We start from the raw sequence: 18,663 nt of genomic DNA on the forward strand, positions 1-18,663 counted from the left end.
AAAGTGCAAAACTGCCCACAGTTGAGAACCACTGCTATAGCTGGTGATGCCTTCTAACTTACCATACTGTTTGCCCGTTCAATTATGTTTCTTGTTTCTTCTCTGTCTTCCTCCCAGTAGAGTGCAAGATCCATGAGAGTGGGGATTGTTTGTTTTGTTCACTGATATATCTTAAGTGCCTAAAACAGTTCTTGGCACACAGCTGGCACTGAATCAGTATTTGTTTCCAGATGGGTGACTCTCTCTCTAATGGTGGAATGTTAAGTTTGGACAGTGTTGGGACAGCCTGGTGTAGTAAAAACAACATGGGCAATGGAATCAAGGGGCTTGGGTTCAGTTCCTAATCAGGTCATTGCCTAGCTGTGTGACCTTGGGCACGTGACTTCACCTCTCTGAGCCTAGTAGTTCCCTCCTTTGTAGAATAAGTACGAGCCTGCATCAAACAGTGGTTGTAAGAGTTGTACATGACTTAGGACGATGGCTGACACACAGTAGGTACTGAATAGAGAACTGCGATATAAAATGGACAATAATAATGTTTTGGGGGGGGTCCCAGCACTCCTCAAATGAAATCAGCCTGCTATGAGCGTTAATGTACCTGCTTATAAGATTAACCTTCATTTCCACACACATGGGTGTGTAGAAAGCAAGTTTGGAGAATGGAAGTAAGACACTGTTAGGTGAAGGGATTTATGACTCTGGAGGACCACGCAGTTCCCAATATCCTTTTGAGACATGTAGATGCCCCCGAGTTATGATGTCCAATACAGTAGCCACCAATCACCCATGGCTATTGGTCACTTGCAGTGTGGCTCGTCTGTGTTGAGATGTGCTCTAAGTGTAAAATACACACCAGGTTTTAAACGGTGCAAAACAAAGAATGTACAATATTTCATTATAAGTTGAAATTAAAGCATTTTTGATATATCAAGTTAAAGAAAATATATTAAAATAAGTTTAATGTTTCTTTTTGACTTCTTTTAAAAAATGTGGCTACTAGGAAATTTGGAAATTACATATGTTGCTCACATTATCTTCCTTTTCGGCAGTGCCCCTCTAAGGAGTTGGCAAGAAGGGCAGAATTGAGCCTCCATTTTACAGACCATAAAACTGAGGCTCACACAGAGAATTCAGTCCTAGCACAGAGTTTTCTTTTCCCACGCCTAGGCTACCGAGTACCAGGACGAACTTAACAGGCCCACAGCGTCCCTAGAAGAGCAGGCGTTCTCTCTGAGAACCACAAAGGTGGAGTGGAACCCCTTGATGTCGCCCTCCCCTCCGCAGAGACCTCCCCAGACAAAACAAACAAGCCCTTGGTCTGGCGAACTGCAGCGGGGAGCGGAAACCAAGGAAGATCAAAGACCCAGCGGTTACCCCCTTCCGGGCTGCACAGCTGGCAGCGCGCCCCGACCCCCGGCGGGCACCCACGGGCCCCGGGATGCGGGGACAGCGATTGGCTGGCAGCTCGTGGCTTTCGGACACTTTTAGCCGCCGGGAGTTGGCTGGGTCCACAGCTGGCCGGAGGCGCAGTGGGGGCTTCTCCGGCACAACCAAATCAAAACGTAGAGAGTCGGAGGAGAAGGTGGGCGGGCACGGGGCGGGTAATAAGCGAACACTTTCTGCAAAAGTCCGATCGTGCAACGGAAGGGGCAACGCTGCGGGCGCTCCAAGCAGCGTCTCTTCTCCGACCTCAGTTTCATCACCTGTAAAGTGGAGCCGCTGAGTCCTCCTGTCCGCTGCCAGAAAAAATAGAGCGGAGGGAACGCACAGCCCCGCGAGCCAGAGGAGCGGTTATTGCAGAATGGGCAGGACCCAAGAGGGTGTCTGTTCCAATACTCCTCTTGGCCAGAGCTCCTCCGCCTCCCATCACCCCCCCACCCCCGGTCCCCAGTCCCGGGTCCCCAGCCCCAGGCCCGGGTCAGAGACCGCAGCCTGGAGGGGGGCGCTGTGTCCAGCCCTGCAGCGTCTCTCCACGCCCCGCCCCCAGCCCGCCGGCCCCGCCCCCAGGCTTCTCCCTCCGCGGCCCGCCTCGCCTTTGATGCGCCGCGCCCGGCCAATGGGCGCGCGGGGAGGCGCAGGCTGCGGCGGCGGGCTAGGGGTTCGGCGCGCCCGGGCGTCAGTCCGGCCGCGGCGACGGCGGCAGGATCGTGTCGCGGCGACCTTTCAGGATCCGCTCAGCTTCGGGGCTGCTCCAGGAGGAGGAGAGCGAGGCGCGGCGAGCCGCAGGGCCCGCGGGCCGGGCGCATGGCTTAGGGACGCCCCCTCCCGCAGCGCCCCCAGCATGGGGAAACTTCACTCCAAGCCGGGTCAGTGTCCCCGCCCGCGTGCCGGCCCCCTGGTCCCCGCCGCCCTCGTCCCCGCGATTGCTAACTCTCTGCCTCTCCTTTCTTTCCGGCTCCCGCCGCCGCCGCGCGCGATGTGCCTGCAGCCGCCGTGTGCAAGCGCAGGGAGAGCCCGGAAGGTAGGGGCGCGCGGGGCACGGACCGGGGGGGATAGACTGGGAAGCACCGCGGACGGCGGCGGAATGGCCTAGCCCGCGGATCTTATTACCAGGGCCACCCCCACCCGCTACTCCAGTCACCAGTCCCACAAACCCTCTCCTTGGAGCAGACTTTGTGTCCCCTCCTCTGTCCATCCTACCCCCTCCCCGCTATCCTGTGCTCTCTCTTCTGACTCTCAACCCCTCCTGTTGCGGTACCCCGACCCCGCACTCACTGCACCCCCTTTTCAGGCTCCTAAGCCCCTTCTCCAAGAGTCTGCGCCCTCTCTTTCTGGCCCCCAGCCCCCTCTCCCGAGATCTTGGCTTCTGCGCCCCCTCTCCCGACGCTCAGTTCCCCTCTTCCCCTCACCCCGTGTTCATCCCTCCCCTCCTCAGTCCTGGCCTCTGGCGCTCGCTCTTCTGATCCCCAGACGCGTCTTCCTGGGGTCCTGCTTCCCCCTTGGCTCCGCTCTGGATCCCCGCTCTTGGGGCTTCGCTGAACTCCCTTCTCCTGATTACCTGCGTCCTTCTCTCGGATTGTGCGCGGCTCCCAACACCCTCCGGGTCCCTGCTGCCTCTGCCTCGCCCACTCTTTCTCTCCTCTCTCGGGTAACTTTCAGCCTAGGGGCCAGACTCAGGGGCTTCGTGTCGTCCCCGCCTCAGGTGACAGCTTCGCTGCGAGCGCCGCCTGGGCTCGGAAAGGCATTGAGGAGTGGATCGGGAGGCAGCGCTGCCCGGGTGGCAGCTCCGGATCCCGACAGCTGCGGGCGGCTGGCACCGTTGGCAGAGGAACGCGGGTACGATCCCCACCTACGTCCCTTTCAACCTCAGAGATGCTTCTCCATACCCACCCCCCGAACCCCAACTTTTAGCACCCTCTCGGCGCAGCTTCTAAGTCCAGAAATCCCTTCTCAGCTGCCCCTGACCCACCAATATGACCCTGTACACCCCCTGCCTTGGGGAACCTTATTGGTGACACAGGTGGCAGTCTCCTGTTCAGTTGGGGGCAGAGGGCTGCCGTGGGGCGGGGGGGGGGAATGTCCTAGGTGATGTGGTGGTGCAGGTCCAGTTGATGGGGAAGCTTGTCTGCGCTGGAGGGATCTGGGGGCCTGCTCTGACTTCTACCTTGTTTCTGTGGCCAGCGCTCAAAGGTGGATTTGGAGTTGGGGCTAGGGAAGTGGGAAGGCATCTGGGGGTGTCTGGGTGGAAGGCAGGACTGTGCCGGCCTCTGAATGTGTTCCAAGTGCGTGACATTCCTCAGTTCTATCTGTCCTGCAGCCCCAGTAGAGCTGGCTGTGATCTGGTGGCGGGCAGAACTTGGGGGGTACTGAGATCTGGGAGACCCCTTGGCTTGGCCCACAAGGAGAGAGAGGGCCTCATTCTGCTGTAGCCTGGGCCTGCCCCTAGCCCTCCCCCAGTGGGTCCCTGAGGTTGGAGTTGTTCCTAGGGGAGCAGTAGATGTGACAGGGGAGTGAGTGAGTCCAGCCTCAGCTCCTGGCCTGGCACTGGTGTTCACAGATGTCCTATGGGCTCCAGAACTCTGCACAGGGCTTTCAGATGGTCTGCGTGGAACTCGAGCAAGCCAAGGATCAAAGGATGAATCAACTTTTTGATGTGACATTTAATTTTTTTTTTTTTTAACTTAGAGGAGAACAGACTGAGTCTCAGGTCTGGTTAGTTCTTTGGTCTTGTCCATGGGCTGGGGAGGGGCCAGTGGACTTTTCAGATGTGTGTGTGTGTGTGTGTGTGTGTGTGTGTGTGTGTGTGTGTGTGTGTATTTGGTGGTGGGACCTGGACTGGGTGCAGCCAGTTGGAGGAGGTGAGCCTGTGGATAAAGTCGACTCTTGTGCACGTATGAAATAACCCCTGCATCTGGAAGAAGCTCCCATCTCCTCCTCCACTGCCACTGCTGAGCTGGGGGCCTTCTCTTCTCCATTTCTCTTCATCTGTTGGCTGGGTTAGAATTGGAGCTGCTGTCCCCCGGGAAAGGCCAAAACTTGGTGGGCGGGGGCACTGCAGTTGGGGCCCTTTAAAAACAGAACTACAAACTTCCCTTTCTTCCCCCACCATTTCTAGTTTTTGATCTCCTTATTTATTTAAAGCCCAATGAAAATGATCCGATTTAGCCATATGAACAAATGCATTTGCAGCTGAAGACAGAGGCCAACTGAGTGGATTTCCATTAATCAAGTTTTGGGTTTTTTCAGCCTGTTTATTTTTACAAAGTATTCCTGCAGAATGACATTTATTTGCAGTCCCCCCTGCTTTTTTTTTTCTTTCCTAAACTGCCAGGGAGCTTGCTCCATGCTTTAGGGGAAACTTGAAATACAGCGAGGGCTTACTTCAATTGACTTTTATCTTCAAAGCCATAACAAATGTTACCCGCATGTTTTTGGTAGGTCTCCTTGGCATCCAGTCCTGGAGGATGGGAGGGAGGAGGAAGGAAGGAGAGGAAAACAAAAGTCTGTCGTTTTTAATTAAATAGTAGTGTTCCCAGCAAGAGGAATGTGAGCCAGTAAAAGTTGCCATTGGGGGAAATGAGGGAGGGGAGGGAGGGGGCCCCAGCTTAGGACTGTGGCTTTGGTAAAGTCACGGAATTTTGTTGCCTGGTTTCTTCCCCCATCTGAGGACAGCATGGGATGGTGCTTGCCCCCTCCTTTCCCAGCCCCCTCTCTCGGAGAAATGCTGAGGGGTCATTAGTGTTTGTTCAAAGCACTTTTGAAGATGTGAGACACAGAGCCATCAGCATGACATATGTTGGGTGGTGGAGCGTGGGACCTGCCATCCAACATATTAAGGGGAGGGAATCCCTGCTGCCTTGAGAGTTGTGCTTGGTGACTGGGACCTGGATGCCTGGGTTCCCACCACCGCTGGCCTCACTCCTGAGCCTGCAGAGGTGGGGATGGCCCAGGGAGAAGTCAGGGTGAGCCCAGGGTGTGGGGCTGCACCGTGGAGGCCTGTGAGGTGATTTCAAGTGGTACCTGGAGGAATATTTCTTATCTTAAGAGTTACATTTTTTTTTTTAACCAGAAAAAAATAAATAACTGGGACATAAAACCCTTGAATTCGCAGATATTATTGCTTAGGAGGGAGCTAAGTGGAAAGAGATAGTCTAAAGTCAATTCTGAGAAAAATATTAAGTACAGCTGGTCAAAATTGTGGATGAGAACGGAATGCCCCACATTTGGGAAATGTTGAGATATTGAACAGGATAGCAGTAGGCAACCCCCGGTCTGTTTAATTTCTGTGATTTCCAGTGGCACGGAAAGGGTGGCTCCAGGTTCTTCCATTATCTCATCAGGATGTAGGAGGGCGTGGGCTCCAAAGTGTGCTGAGTTCCAAGGACTGGCAGAGGTCCCCTCACCAGCCCCAGACCCGTCCTGGGGTTGGCCTCTGTGTCCACTCGGTCACCCGGCCTTTCACCAAAGTGGCGGGGGGCACATTTATGGCTCATCCAACCAGCATTTTTACTGCAACAGTAACTACTATTTATTAAGCGCCTGTGTGTGTCAAGCACTTTGCTTACATTATCTTAATCCTCCTCATAACCCTGTAAAGTTGCCAGCCGGCTGGTGTGGACTCTGGTTTTCTCCCATTCTGGAGTACTTTCTAGGACAGTGGAAACCATGTGTGGTAAAGTTCCACACGAGAACATCTGCCTGGAGGGGGTCGCACTTATTCATTCCTGAGAGGTGGCACCCTGGCCGGCTGCCGAGTACTTTGGGATGAGGCAGGCTGTGGGGCAGGCAGAAGCATGAGGGGCCCCTGCTTGCTCTCTTCCTCTCTGAGGGAGCCTGAGTAGCTTAGTAAATGTTTAAATTGGGTCTGAGTTTCATGCAAGATCCTGGGATATGAGAGGGTGACCTCACCGGCAATTTAACCCATGCCTGCCCTCCCAAATACAAAACTAAATGAGGTCAGTCTCGGCCACAATAGCTTGTCACCTTGTATAAGCCATTTTACCTTTGTCTACCTTACTTAGCTCATCTAAAAAATGGGTGTAATAACACGGTCATCCCTGGCAGGGTTCTGGCAGATAACTCTTCACTGAAAGTAGAACGTGGGGAGAGAAGTACTGGCAGGTTCCTGAGGCCCTGGGAGAGGTGGAGATGGGGGCCCATATTATGAAACCAGAGGCTCCCCCTCCCCCATACTCTGTAGCCTCACTTGGAGGGACACAGGCTAGGGCTTCTGCTCTTTCAGTGGGTACACGCTGAACTTCAAGGGAATATGAGCTTGGCAGAGAAAAATAATGAGAAATGTGACCTGTACAAGTACTGCAAAAGATGACTGATACGTGAACAATTTGTATGCCAGACAACAATATGCTAAGCAATTAGAAATTAAAATAAGCATAATAATCTCAGAGATAAAGGACAATATCAGAAACACGAAGCCGCAACAGGCAGTTACAAAAGAAAACCAACTGGAAATGTTGGCTCTGGAAAATATAATGGGTGAAGTTAACAAGTTTAGTAGGCGGATGCAGGAGCGTAATGGACGCAGAGATGTCGATAGGAGAACACGCGGAGAAGCAGAAGCTGCGTGTCTGTGTATGCGCCTGCAGCGTGTGCACACGTGCGCATATATGAATGTGTACAACTGGATTTGAGACCCTCCCCTCCCCCACCCCCCAGTTTGGTCCTTTTGTTCTTTTATGGCAGAGCCGCCTGAAGAAACAGGCTGAGAGCTTCGGTGCAGGCAAGTCTGCCTCTGGATCAAAGGTGGCTGCCAGGCGGTTTGGTAATTTGATTAGGGGGCACCTAGTGCATTTTGATGTCTAGGGAAGATTGGGAGGGTGCAGGCCCTGGTGGAGCCCGTGGGGACGTGTGGAGCTGGGTGATGAGATTGGAGGCTGGCCCAGCTGCTGCCTGGGTGCCGGATTCCAGGGGAATTACCCTTGAATGATACCAGTTGGCACAATTAGAAGGCCCCATGTCTTCACCATATGGAAAGTGTTAGGCCTCCTTACGTGGTTTCAAAGCTATGTGCCGGGAGGTGGACTTGACATTTGAGGTAAGGCATAAATTAAATATTTGGTGTTTCAGAATTAAAAGATGATTTGCTTTGAGGCCAGTGGAGGCGTTTGGACCTCCACTCACTGGCTTCTTTGAGTTCTCCACGGAGGGTGCCCTCTGCCCCTGGCACCCAGGCCAGCTTCATAGCCCCACCTGGCAGCTTTCCGGACCCCTGGGGAATGGGGAGGAGAGCTGGGGCAAGCTGGAGCTGGGCAGAGTGCCAGGTGGGGCTTCTTGTTTCTGGTAGGTCTGGATCCCTCAGGAAGGTGGGAGGTGGGCAAGGGTGTCATTCTGGGTGCTTTAATGCATCTCTGTGATGGGGTCTCTGGTAGAGGTTCGAGGAGTGCCTTATCCTCCCTTCGAAACTGTTCTTCTTTGAGAAGGACACTGGTTCCCCGAGTCAGGCTGTGTGTGTGTTGTGTCCCTCGAACTCAGGAACAGACCCTCTACATTCATATCTTGTACAAACTGTCACAAACTCAGGGGGAACCTCAGCATGTCCCACAAGCTCCTAGCCTTGGGGAAGGTTCCATCCCCTCACCCAGTGGGAGTGTCAGAAGTGAGGAGAGGAGGTGGGTGATAGACAGACAGAATGAATTCCTCCTCATAACAGGAGGCTTGGGCCCCTGGGCTCAGGGGCCAGACTGTCCCTTGGAGGGCTTAAAACAGCAAGGCTGAGCTGTCAGCAATGGAAGAATCACTTTCTGAGGAGTCCATCTTCCTTGTGACAGCCCTGGGGCACATGGTGGGCTCTCATGATATATTTGCTGAATGGATGGAGATAGAGTAGGTCACCATCCCTGCCTCTTCCTCCCCAGGTTCTCTTCCCCAGCCAGGTGGAGCTGGAAGTAGGAATAAAGGGAAGAGTGGAATTAGGCCTTTCCTTTCAGACACTCAGCTATTAATTAATTATGATCAATAATGAATTGTTATTAATTATGGATTCCCTAGCTGTGCTGGGCGTTGAGGCCACAGTGGCAAATCACAGAGCTGTGGTGCCTGTCCTCCTGTAGCTTCCGGTCTGATAAAGGAGACAGAGAATAAGCGTGGTCACGGCACACTGGCAGACATTAACACTCCGGAGAAGCTGAGGCAGTGAGGGAGAAAGTGTGGGAAGAGGGGATGCGTTTGTGCAGTGGGAGCTGGGGGAGACCCCTCACTCGCTAGTGTCCATGGACAATGCGTGGTGCTTGGGTTGGGCCCTTGAGAAGGGACTGTGGGCTCCAAGTGGCTCTGCAGCCTGTGGGGTCTGGAACTCTCTCTGGTGCTCATTCTTTCTGCAAAGCCCCCCATGTTAGTGGCTCTTCGCACGTGTGAGCTACCTTCCCCTCTGGACAGGTGGGTGGGGCGGAGCCAGGCGGGCAGCCACCAGCGCACTCTGTAGGGCTGATTTGCATGCAGCATCACGCCCAGGGACTTGGGGCATTACTCCAGCTGTTTGGGTGGAGGGGTGGCCCCTGCTGCCCTGCGGGGGAGGAGGGTCAGAAGCCCAGCCATGGTAGGATGTGGTAGCCTGAGCGGTGGGATTGGCAGAGGGAGGCACCCTAAGAACCAGGGGACAAGAGGCAGTGACAAGCCAATCCCAGAGAGAGCCCATCCTGCCCCAGAACTGCTGTGAGCCTGTGCCTGAGGGAGGAGGGTCTCCTGCCTCAGTTTACCAGATGTGTCTGAGGAAGGGGCATGCAGCCTGACTCTCTGGGCAAGAGGCAGGGGCCCACGAAGAGATCTGCAGGCGCTGGTGAGTCAGGGACCCCTCAGTCCTCCTTGCTCAGGGGGTTCTCGCAGCCTCACTCACTGGCTGTAGGTTCACAACTTTGGAATTTTTAGGTCGCTCGTTGGATTCCAAAGCAGGCACTTCCGGCTGCCTCCCTGACTTACCGCTCTCTTTTCCACTCACGCATGTTCTTTTTGTGGCTCTTGTCTCTCACAGACATTCTTTCTCTTCCTCTCGCTCTCTCTCCCCCCTCCCTTCCCCACCCCCTCCCAGAGGAAGGAAAAAATTCAGACTCTCACAAACAAAATATCTGCCATTCCATCCGAGGGAGAACTGAGGCAGAAGCCCAGAATATCCTGGAAGAAACGCCAGAGAGAGCTGAAGGCCTCAGTTGTTTAATCTGGAAGGCAGTCTTTGATGTCACCGTGCTCCGTTTATCCTGGGAAGCTGCCTGCTTCTTTATGGCTGGCTTCAGACTCTGTGCATGAAAAATGGCCGAGTCCCTTCAGGAGCTGGAGGGAAAGCTTGATCCCTCCCCAGAGGGCAGGCCTGGTGACGCTGCCGCTCCTGCCAAGCCCAGGTGGGCTGGAGAACCTTTTCCAAACAAGCATTTCCAGAGACATAAGTAATTCTTTGATAACTTCCCCGGGAAAGCAGAGGAGGCTCTTTATCCATGTGGGTACCCGTCACGGGGCTTCGCGAGGGAAGCCTCAGGTCCCTCCACTGAAGTCATCCTTAGCCCCAGAAGGGCGGCACACAGGAGCTCTCGCCAGACGGCTCTGCCCTCCGGGGTGCGTCCTGGATGTGTGTTTGTTTAGAGGGCTCTGAGGAATTGCTCTGGGCTTCACTTTCCTTACTTGTTGAGCCATGTGGGCTGCGGTTTGTGTGTGGCTGACGCCTTTCAGAGGATCCCAGGGTAGTGGGTGGGCTTCACAGTGGTGTGGCATCAGCTGAAGGAACCCCCCCCCCCCCTTCTCTGGGCCTCGGATCTTCTGGCTGAGAAGTAGGATAAAATCATTTATTATAATTTAGAAACTATGTAGTAAATGCATTCTATTCAAGTCATTCATGCATCTGTGCAATAGATATTGAGTACTTACTTTAGGCCAGGTATACATCTGCTCTGTCAGTAGAGCATGGTCCTGGTTTTCATGGACCTTACACTCTAGTAGGAAAAGATAAGCATTTTTAAAAACTTACACAACCTAATTACACGAGAATTACAAGAATTACACAACCTAAGCTGTGATTTATGCCTCAAAGGAGAAGTGCTGGGTGCTTTGAGAACATTTAATAGGAATCGGACCTAATCTGGATGGCTGTTCATTCTACAGATATTTGAGCATGGGTAGGATGTTGTAGAAACTATGAGGAATAGAACATATTTCCTGCCTCATAGAACTTGGAGTTTAGTGGAACTAAACTTTCATCTTTGCCTCTCATCTATTTTTCTTATCTTATTGCATTGGTTAGAATCTCCTCAACAGATTAATAACTATTAAGTATGATGTTCATTGTTTATCTAGTTAAGAAAGCTTTCTTCATCTCCTGGATTGCTAGGATTTTTAAAACCAGGAATAATTATTGAATTTTATCAAATGCTGTTGGGGTGTTGATGGAGCTGGTGATTCTTTGCTAGTATAATGTATGATTTGTATGCATGATTTACATAACTAGATTTCCTAGTGTTCAACTTTCTTTGCACTCCTAACTTAAATCCCTCTTTGCCATGATAGGCTGCTGCTTTAAAATGCTGCTGTATTTGATTTGCTAATATTTTACTTTGCATTGATATTCGTGTTTGATTGGCTCATGGTTTGGGAAGGTAGCTCTCGAATAATGAGGACAATGTTCAGGGAATGTTAGAGGATGCTCTGGGGGCTCTAGAGCAGGAAGTACCAACTGGTCCAAGGTCAGAGGTAGTCTCAGAGGAGCTGTGATTTAAGGCCAAAGGTGCATGGGGGGAGGGGTGGTGGTGAGCAGGGCAAGGGGAGAGGACATGTAACAGCCATGAGTGTTTGCCGGACCGACCGGACACGTGTGAGAAAGTCCTGTAGAGAAGAGGGTGGTTCATTTGAGATGCTGGTTGAAGTTCAGTTGGCTGAAGAGAGGTCACAGCCTGGGCCTGGGGCCCTTCTCAGCCATGTTATGGAGCGTGGTCTTTGTCCAGAGGGGAGACAAGTGTGTGAAGGGCCTGTGTGAGGGGCCAGCAGGAAAGAGGTGAGCCCTGTGATCTGGGGGGAGAAGGAATGTGGCGATGGGCTCTCCCTTGTAAAAATACTTTGGAGGATAAAGAGGAATCAAGTGACTGTATTCTGTGGGCTCAGTGAGAGATTCTGGAAGGTCTGCATTGGTCCAGGCACAGTGCTTGGTTCTCGAATGTCACCCAGGGGACTCTTGAGGAGGCCATAAGCAGGTGAAGGACCAGGAGAAGTAGATTAGGACATCAGGCGGTGTAGGGTGGTGCTTAAAGAGCAAGAACTTTGGAGCCCGATGTCTTGGGTTCAGACCCTGCTGCACCATTTTCTAACTGTGTGACCTTGGGCATAGTGTCGAACCTCTGACCCCTAGCCAGGGGTCTAGTGGGAAACAGATGCACTCCAGAGAGTTTAAATGAAACTAGCTTCCAGAGGTATGGGCAGGGTTCAAGGATACTTTATGGGGCGTTGAGGTACCCAGGGACTGATGGTCCCTGGCAACAGTGGGAAGCTGTTACCACCCCTAGGGCAGAAAGGGCCAGGGGAGGAAATGTTGAATATTTTAGATTGCATCCCTGTAGGAACCACAGCTGACGATGGGTGGAGACCAGGCAGAAGCTATAAAGATGGAGGATTAACCACAGTCAGAGACATGGTACAGAAGTAGTGAGGGAGTGGAGAAGAAATACCCTAACTCCCATCTCGTATCCTCCCGTTTCCTGCCGGGGCTTCGCATTGGCTGAATTCAGAAGCCAGAGGCCAGAAAGCTCCAGTGAATTGGTCCACAGGGTCAGCTTCCTGGAGGCACGGGGCAGTACAGAGAGGGTGGGGAATGGATGGGGGTGGGGATGGCAATAGAATAATCAACTCTGCTTGTGTTTCCTCATCTGTAAAGCAGGGATGATAATAGTACCTGCATCATAGGGCAGTTGTGAGGACTCAAATTGCAAAACAGTTGTAATGTCAGGCGCACCGTAAGTGCTCAATACAAGTTCGCTCTTACAGTTATAAGACCAGGAAGAGACACAGGGTTATGGAGATTCGGGGAGGTGTTTCTGAAGGAGGTGGCATGTCAGTATGGCTCTAAGGACGGTAAGACTGGGACCAGGGCTCAGAATCTAAAGGCCAGAGAAGTCATATTCGTGAACGCAGCAGGCTGGGAAGGAGACACCTGGGAGGTGGGGGGACTAGGGTGCCCTGGGGAGCACATGTCCTGAGTCAAGAGAACAGCGTCCCTCAGCCCCAGCCAATTGTTGTCACGTGGGAATGTGGCCCTGGTATTGCCATTCTCTCGTTAAGAGAATCCAGCTACCTGGATTTTTATGTGAAATTTTTCTAATTTAAAAAATTATCATCAACTACATAAAATTTTTCAAAAACAGTTTTTTAGGTGGACCCAGACAGCTGGATTTGGCCTGGCTTGTGATTGTTGATTTAGACCTACAAGATTTTGGTGGGGTATGAATATGTCAGTGATAATAGTACATACAAGGGAATATTAAAAGTGCCTAATGCTTTACATGTATTCTTTACATGTATTATTCACCCCGTGTACAGACGAGGAGACGAGCTCAGCAAGTTAAGTCCTGAGCCCAGCCAAGGGAGAGCGGATTCAGGCTGCCTCCAAGGCAGAGGGTACAGACCAAGCCAAGGCTGGGTGCTGGGGAGTCGTGGATAGCATGTTTCAGTTTCCGGGGAACAGGATGGGAGGGCAGGTGGGGTAAGTACAGTATAGATGTGGTTTGGGCCACTTTATACTGAGGTCCAGCGTGTGCATGTAGTAGGTGTCAGGAGTGTGTTTAGAGCTTTCAGAATCAGACTTCCTGGGTCCACGTTCCAGCCGCACCTCTCCCCAGCCAAGTGGCCTTGGGCCACGTGACGGCTCATTGCTGATCCTCAACTTTCACAGCTGGTGGAACGGGTAGTCATGGTGGCTACCTGATGGAGTTGTTCGAGGACTGAAGTGAGTTCACTGGCAAATCAGGGAGGATAAAGCAGACGTCACCCCTTGTCTTGCAGCTTTCTCGTGGGGTTAGCTAACGATCACCCAGATGTGCGCTATGAAGAGGAAGAGCAGGGCGTGGTGAGAGAGAATGAGGAGGGTTCTACTTTGCACTGGGGAGTTAAGGTGTTGAGACCCAAAGGATAAATAGCCAGGTGATGAAAGGTTTAGTAGAAACATCTCAAAGGGTTTGGGAAGTGCAAAGGCTAGGAGGCACCACTGGCAGTAGAGAGTCTTCAACCCGCTTCTGGGTGTCTGGCTTAGGACGGAATCCAGTCTCTGAGGTGTTCAGGCAGACGTACGCGGTCCGGCACCGGGGGTGGGTAGCTCTTGGGGGTTGCGGGACGCGATGCTCTATGTTGCAACCTGTTTTGGTTCTTCGTCCACCTGCTGCAAATCTTCCACAGTTTTATTTTTATCGATGTCCGATCACTCCAGCTTCTCTCCTTTCTGGCTGGGTGGGAGGTTGGGGAGAACCTCCTGGTCCCATGAAGCAGTGTCAGCCAGGAGCTGATTGGCTGGTCTGCCATGTGCTGCCCAAGCCCCTGGCCTTGAGCTTGAGTACAGAGCTGGGGCCCTGGAGAGGATAGGGCAGAGCATAAAAGTCCCTGTCAGCAGGATGGGCCTGGCCACCGTCAGGCTACAGGTGAGGCTGGGGAAGACCGGAACCTCCCAAATGGGCTCAGGCCTAGGGTGTATCTCTAACTGCAGAAGTCTGCGCAGGCTGGTGGGCCCCTCTGACGGAGGCTTTGGCTGACGGCGCTCCACTGTGTAGGTTTGGGGGTGCTACCTTGGGGTACTGAGGCCACTCCAGGCCTGGCTTCCAGAGGTAACCTTGTTACAGGGCAGTTTTTGACCTCGACTTTGTTTTACCCTTCTTTCCCCTACGGATCTAGATAGACTTCAAAAACAAAAAGATGATGTCAGAAAACTACTACAAACCAGGAACGAGGTTGCCTTTTTAGTGCATGGTGGGAGCACTTATCTTGCTCCCCTGCCCGGGAAATCCCAAGGAGCCCACTGCCCCGGTCAGTCTTGGGTATGTGCCTCCTTTCTCAGTGTTCTGTGGTGGCAGCCTCAGTGTGACTGTTAAGTGCCTGTGTATGCTGAGTCCTGTGCTGAACTATAGGTGCAGCATTAAGTATCTGCTATATGTCAGGCCCTGGGCCAAGAGCTGTCCCTACCACTCAGTTCTCACAACACCATTACGAGGCAGGTACTATTATTATCCCCATTTTACTGCTGGGGAAACTGAGGCTTTAAAAAATTATTTATTTATTTATTTATTTTTGGCTGTGTTGGGTCTTCATTGTGGTGCACGGGCTTTCTCTAGTTGTGGTGAGCAGGGGCTACTCTTCATTGAGGTGCATGGGCTTCTCGTTGCGGTGGCTCCTCGTTACAGAGCATGGGCTCTAGGCGCGTGGACTTCAGTAGTTATGGCTCGCGGGCTCAGTAGTTATGGCTTGTGGGCTCTAGAGCGCAGGCTCAGTAGTTGTGGCACATGGGCTTAGTTGCTCTGCAGCATGTGGGATCTTCCCAGGCCAGGGATCGAACCCATGTCCCCTGCATTGGCAGACGGATTCTTAACCACTGTGCCACCAGGGAAGTCCCGGAAACTGAGGCTTTAAAGAAATCTACCATCTTGCCCAAAGTCACTTGACTTGGAAGTGGAATCTTGCTCTAGGAAGATTCAAATTCAGATCAGTCTGATTTTAGAGCTATCTTAAATCATTATAGGTGAATTTTTTTTTCCCTTAAACTGTATGTTATAACCCCATTCAATGGCTCATGAAATCCATGTAGTGACCAGCATTAAAAAAAAATGAACTAGACAAAAATAAAAATATAAGAGAATATCCTATATAGTAATAGTAAATATTGCTTTGTGTAACTTTCTGTTTAGTTGATAGGTGTGGATAGCCATGTCTATAGATGATTGATAGATAGATATGGACATGTAAACATGGGTATCCATACTGATAAATAGATAGATCTATTTATAGATAGATATGTGTATATCTAAACGCACATCTATACCCAAACCCATATATACAGAGGCCCATTATAAAACATAATTCTTATTGTGGGTCACTATCAAAGTGTTAGAAAACACTGGTGTTTGGTCACTGGTCTAGACTCTGAGTCTGAACACCTGGTTTCAGGATCTAGCTCTGCTTCTCACTAGCTGTGTGACCTTGGGTAAGTTCCCCAACCTCTCTGTGCCAAAGTTTTCTTTCTTGGCTTCAGAGCCTTTTGGTTTGTTGACTTTTTGGCCAGAACAGATTGTCCCAGGATTGCCATGTTGCTGTCTTGTTCATCAACTCCATTTGCTTAGGGCATGAAGAGGGCTCTTGGGGACCTTGATGTCCTCTCACCTTAGAAACCAGCCTCTGAACATGACAAGCAGCAGTTGCATCCTGGCAACTAAATCTTTCTGGACAGAACGTTGTTTTGGGAATCCTGAGCCTGGGGGTGGCTGCAGCTTAGCTATTAGGTATCTATTGTGATCTCTCCTGGCTTTTGCTTCCTCCTCTCAGAATGTAGTAAAGAAAAGGTGGCTGTCTAGGTTATCCTTTGCTGTGTGACAAATTATTCCAAAACTCACTGACTTGATATTTTATGATCTGCTTAAGATCATGCAATTTGAGCAGGGCTTGGCAGGGGCAACGTATCTCCAGCTCCATGTGCATAGTTGGGTTGGCTCAAACAGCGAGGGGCCACCTGCCACAGATCCACTTGGCTTATATGTCTGGGGCCTCAGTTCTCTTCCAGGTGTCCTCACCACTGGTTAGCTTGGGCTTCCTCGTAGTATGGCGATCTCAGGGTAATCAGACTTCTTACACTGTGGCTGGCTTGCCAAGAGTGCAAAAGTGAAAACTGCCAGGTTCTTTAGGTTTAGGCCTGGAATTGGCAGTGCTACATTCTCTTTGTTAAAGCAAGTCACAGGTCCAGCCCAGGCTTAGGGGAAGGGATTACACAGGGGCATACATACTGGGAGGTGTGATTGATTGGGGGCCATCAAAGTAGTGTACCAGAGAGGATGTGGTCTTCCGGAGAGAAACGGCTGAGAGACTGAGTAAGCAAAAGGACTGAAAGGTGTCCATTGGATTTAGGGTCCTGGTGGTCACTGTCCGGTTTGACAGGAGCTGTCGTGGTGGGATGGCAGCCGAGGTGAGACTGGCATGGGTCCTGAAGGGACAGGGGAGCACTTACACGGGAGTGGATGCACATACTTGTAAGAACACCCACGGCTACGTTATTTGGAAGAAGGAAAATTTGTAACAACTCAAATATTCATCACCGGGAGACAGGCTACTAAACAGTGGTGCAGCCATTCCATGGATCTCTCTGCAACTGGTAAAACCAGGTTGAGTGAGGGCCACGGGCTGATAGGAAGGAGGCCCTGAGATGCTGTTGAATAAGCAAAGCAAGAGCAAAACATCACTGTAATGTGGCCCCATTTTCTGCACTATACAAAGGTCTGTTCAGGCCTGTGTCTCTATATATTTGCAGGTGCACATGGAAAGATCTGGAATACTACACTGTCAAAGTCCGTTTCCCTGAGGAGTGAAGTGATGGGAGGTGGTGAGGAGAGAAGGAATTTCACTTTTCACGTTATATATTTCTACATTGTTTGACTTTTTTTTTTCTCAATGAGCATGTACTACTTTTGTATTTTTCAAAGAACCAGTACATTTTGTTTTTAGTTTTTTAACATCTTTATTGGAGTATAATTGCTTTACATTGTTGTGTTAGTTGCTGCTGTATAACAAAGTGTATCAGCTATCCTTCTCGGGACAAGCTTTTCTGGAAGGGGTGGAGAGAGAAGCCGGTAGCTGGAAGGGGACGTGGGGCTGGGATGGACTCAGGGTATGGCCCGAGGACCACCTACATCTGAAGTTCCGAGTGCTGTTTAAAATGCTGAGACCTAGGGGCCCCTCCCACCGCAAGCCCTCTGAATCAGAGCCTCTCTGTGTTGGGCGACTGGACCCTGTAGGAAAGGTGATGGTGGGAGGGAGCTGGAGGGGTTAGGGCGGAGGGAGGGATGGTGTTCCCCATCTGTAGAAGGGTGGGGATCGAGTGTGCGGCCCAGAGGAGAAGCCGGCACAGTTCCTGACTCATGACATGCTCTCAGTCAGTGATTCTGTCTACTGTGCAGTTCCCTATGGCTGTGGATCCTGACCCCCTATAAGTGGATTTAGAACTTTGCTGACAGTTATTGATAGCTGGCCTCTTTTTCAAGACCGGCCAGGCCCCTCCTTTTATAACTGGAAGGAGGGAGATGTTAAAGGGCTATCTAGCCTAGTGATAGAACTTTCTGTGATGATGGAAATGCTCTATGTCTGCACTGTCCGGTATGGGAACCATTAACCACCTGTGGCTACTGAGTGCTTTGAATGTAGCTACTGGGACTGAGGAGTTGAATTTTAAGTATATTGTATTTGAGTTAATTTAAATGTAAATTTAAATAGCCACGTGGGGCTAGTGACTTCTGCCTGGATAGCACAGCTCTGGACCAGTGGAGGAGATGCAGCACTGCGGAGCATCAGGCTAACCCCCATCCCGAGGCGGGTGGGAGGGGCTGTTTGCAGCAGGTGATGGTGGAAGGTGAGCTCTACCCGCAGGAGGCACTGGTGAAACCCTCCCTGGGGCCTCTCCAGACCCTGCTCCTGGGAGGCACAGCTTCCCTTGAGCTTGGAGGGAGGAGGCCCAGGCTGGCCACTGCTGTGGTCGGTGATGGGAAGGATGGTGGGTCTCCCAGGTAGGTGGATTGGTACACCTTCTCCTGGTGTCATAAATTGGGGCCTTCTTAGCCTTCTCAACCTTGGAGGGCCTGCTTGGCATCTGCTTCTGGGGTTCGTGGGTGAGGACTTGTCCCCTTGGCTCTGGTCTGAGGAGCTGGAAGGCAGAACCCGTTCGTGGGGCTGGAGCTCAGCACTGAGTGGGACCAGCTTTTCCCCAGGAGTCAGAGGCAGCATTCATCTCGAGCTTTGTGGTTGGCAAAGCCTTACTCGCAGTGATTTGTCAGGCATTTACTATTTGCAGAAACCTGGCCAGGGTCAGTATTAATACTGTGGGGAAACTGAGACCAGACTGCAGAGTCCATGGGGCAGGCTCTGTGTGTCTCACTGCTGCGTCCTCAGGGCCTTTTGCACTGCTTGGCACGTGGTGGGTGCTCAAGGAACATTTGCCTGGTGGATGTGGCTCAGAGAGGCCTAGCAGCTTGGCCAGAGGGCACATAGCCTCTGGAG

General features: G+C 51.7%; 1 protein-coding gene across 2 annotated transcripts in view; it reads left to right on the forward strand.

Annotated features, from left to right (window-relative positions):
- Window positions 1–2,124: 2,124 nt before the first annotated feature.
- The window catches only part of NKD1 (NKD inhibitor of WNT signaling pathway 1), an 85,481-nt gene continuing 68,942 nt past the window's right edge, over window positions 2,125–18,663 (forward strand). Inside the window, exons 1-3 of one of the 2 annotated variants that reach the window (XM_032614385.1) lie at window positions 2,125–2,306; window positions 2,429–2,461; window positions 3,143–3,276. In XM_032614385.1, coding sequence (XP_032470276.1) covers window positions 2,282–2,306; window positions 2,429–2,461; window positions 3,143–3,276 — 192 coding nt within the window. In that variant the 5' untranslated portion in view covers window positions 2,125–2,281. The remainder of the gene's footprint in view (window positions 2,307–2,428; window positions 2,462–3,142; window positions 3,277–18,663) is intronic. The other variant, XM_032614384.1, reaches the window with a different exon arrangement.

This window comes from Phocoena sinus, chromosome 19, assembly GCF_008692025.1.
Source record: "Phocoena sinus isolate mPhoSin1 chromosome 19, mPhoSin1.pri, whole genome shotgun sequence".
NCBI classification, from domain to species: Eukaryota; Metazoa; Chordata; class Mammalia; order Artiodactyla; family Phocoenidae; genus Phocoena; species Phocoena sinus.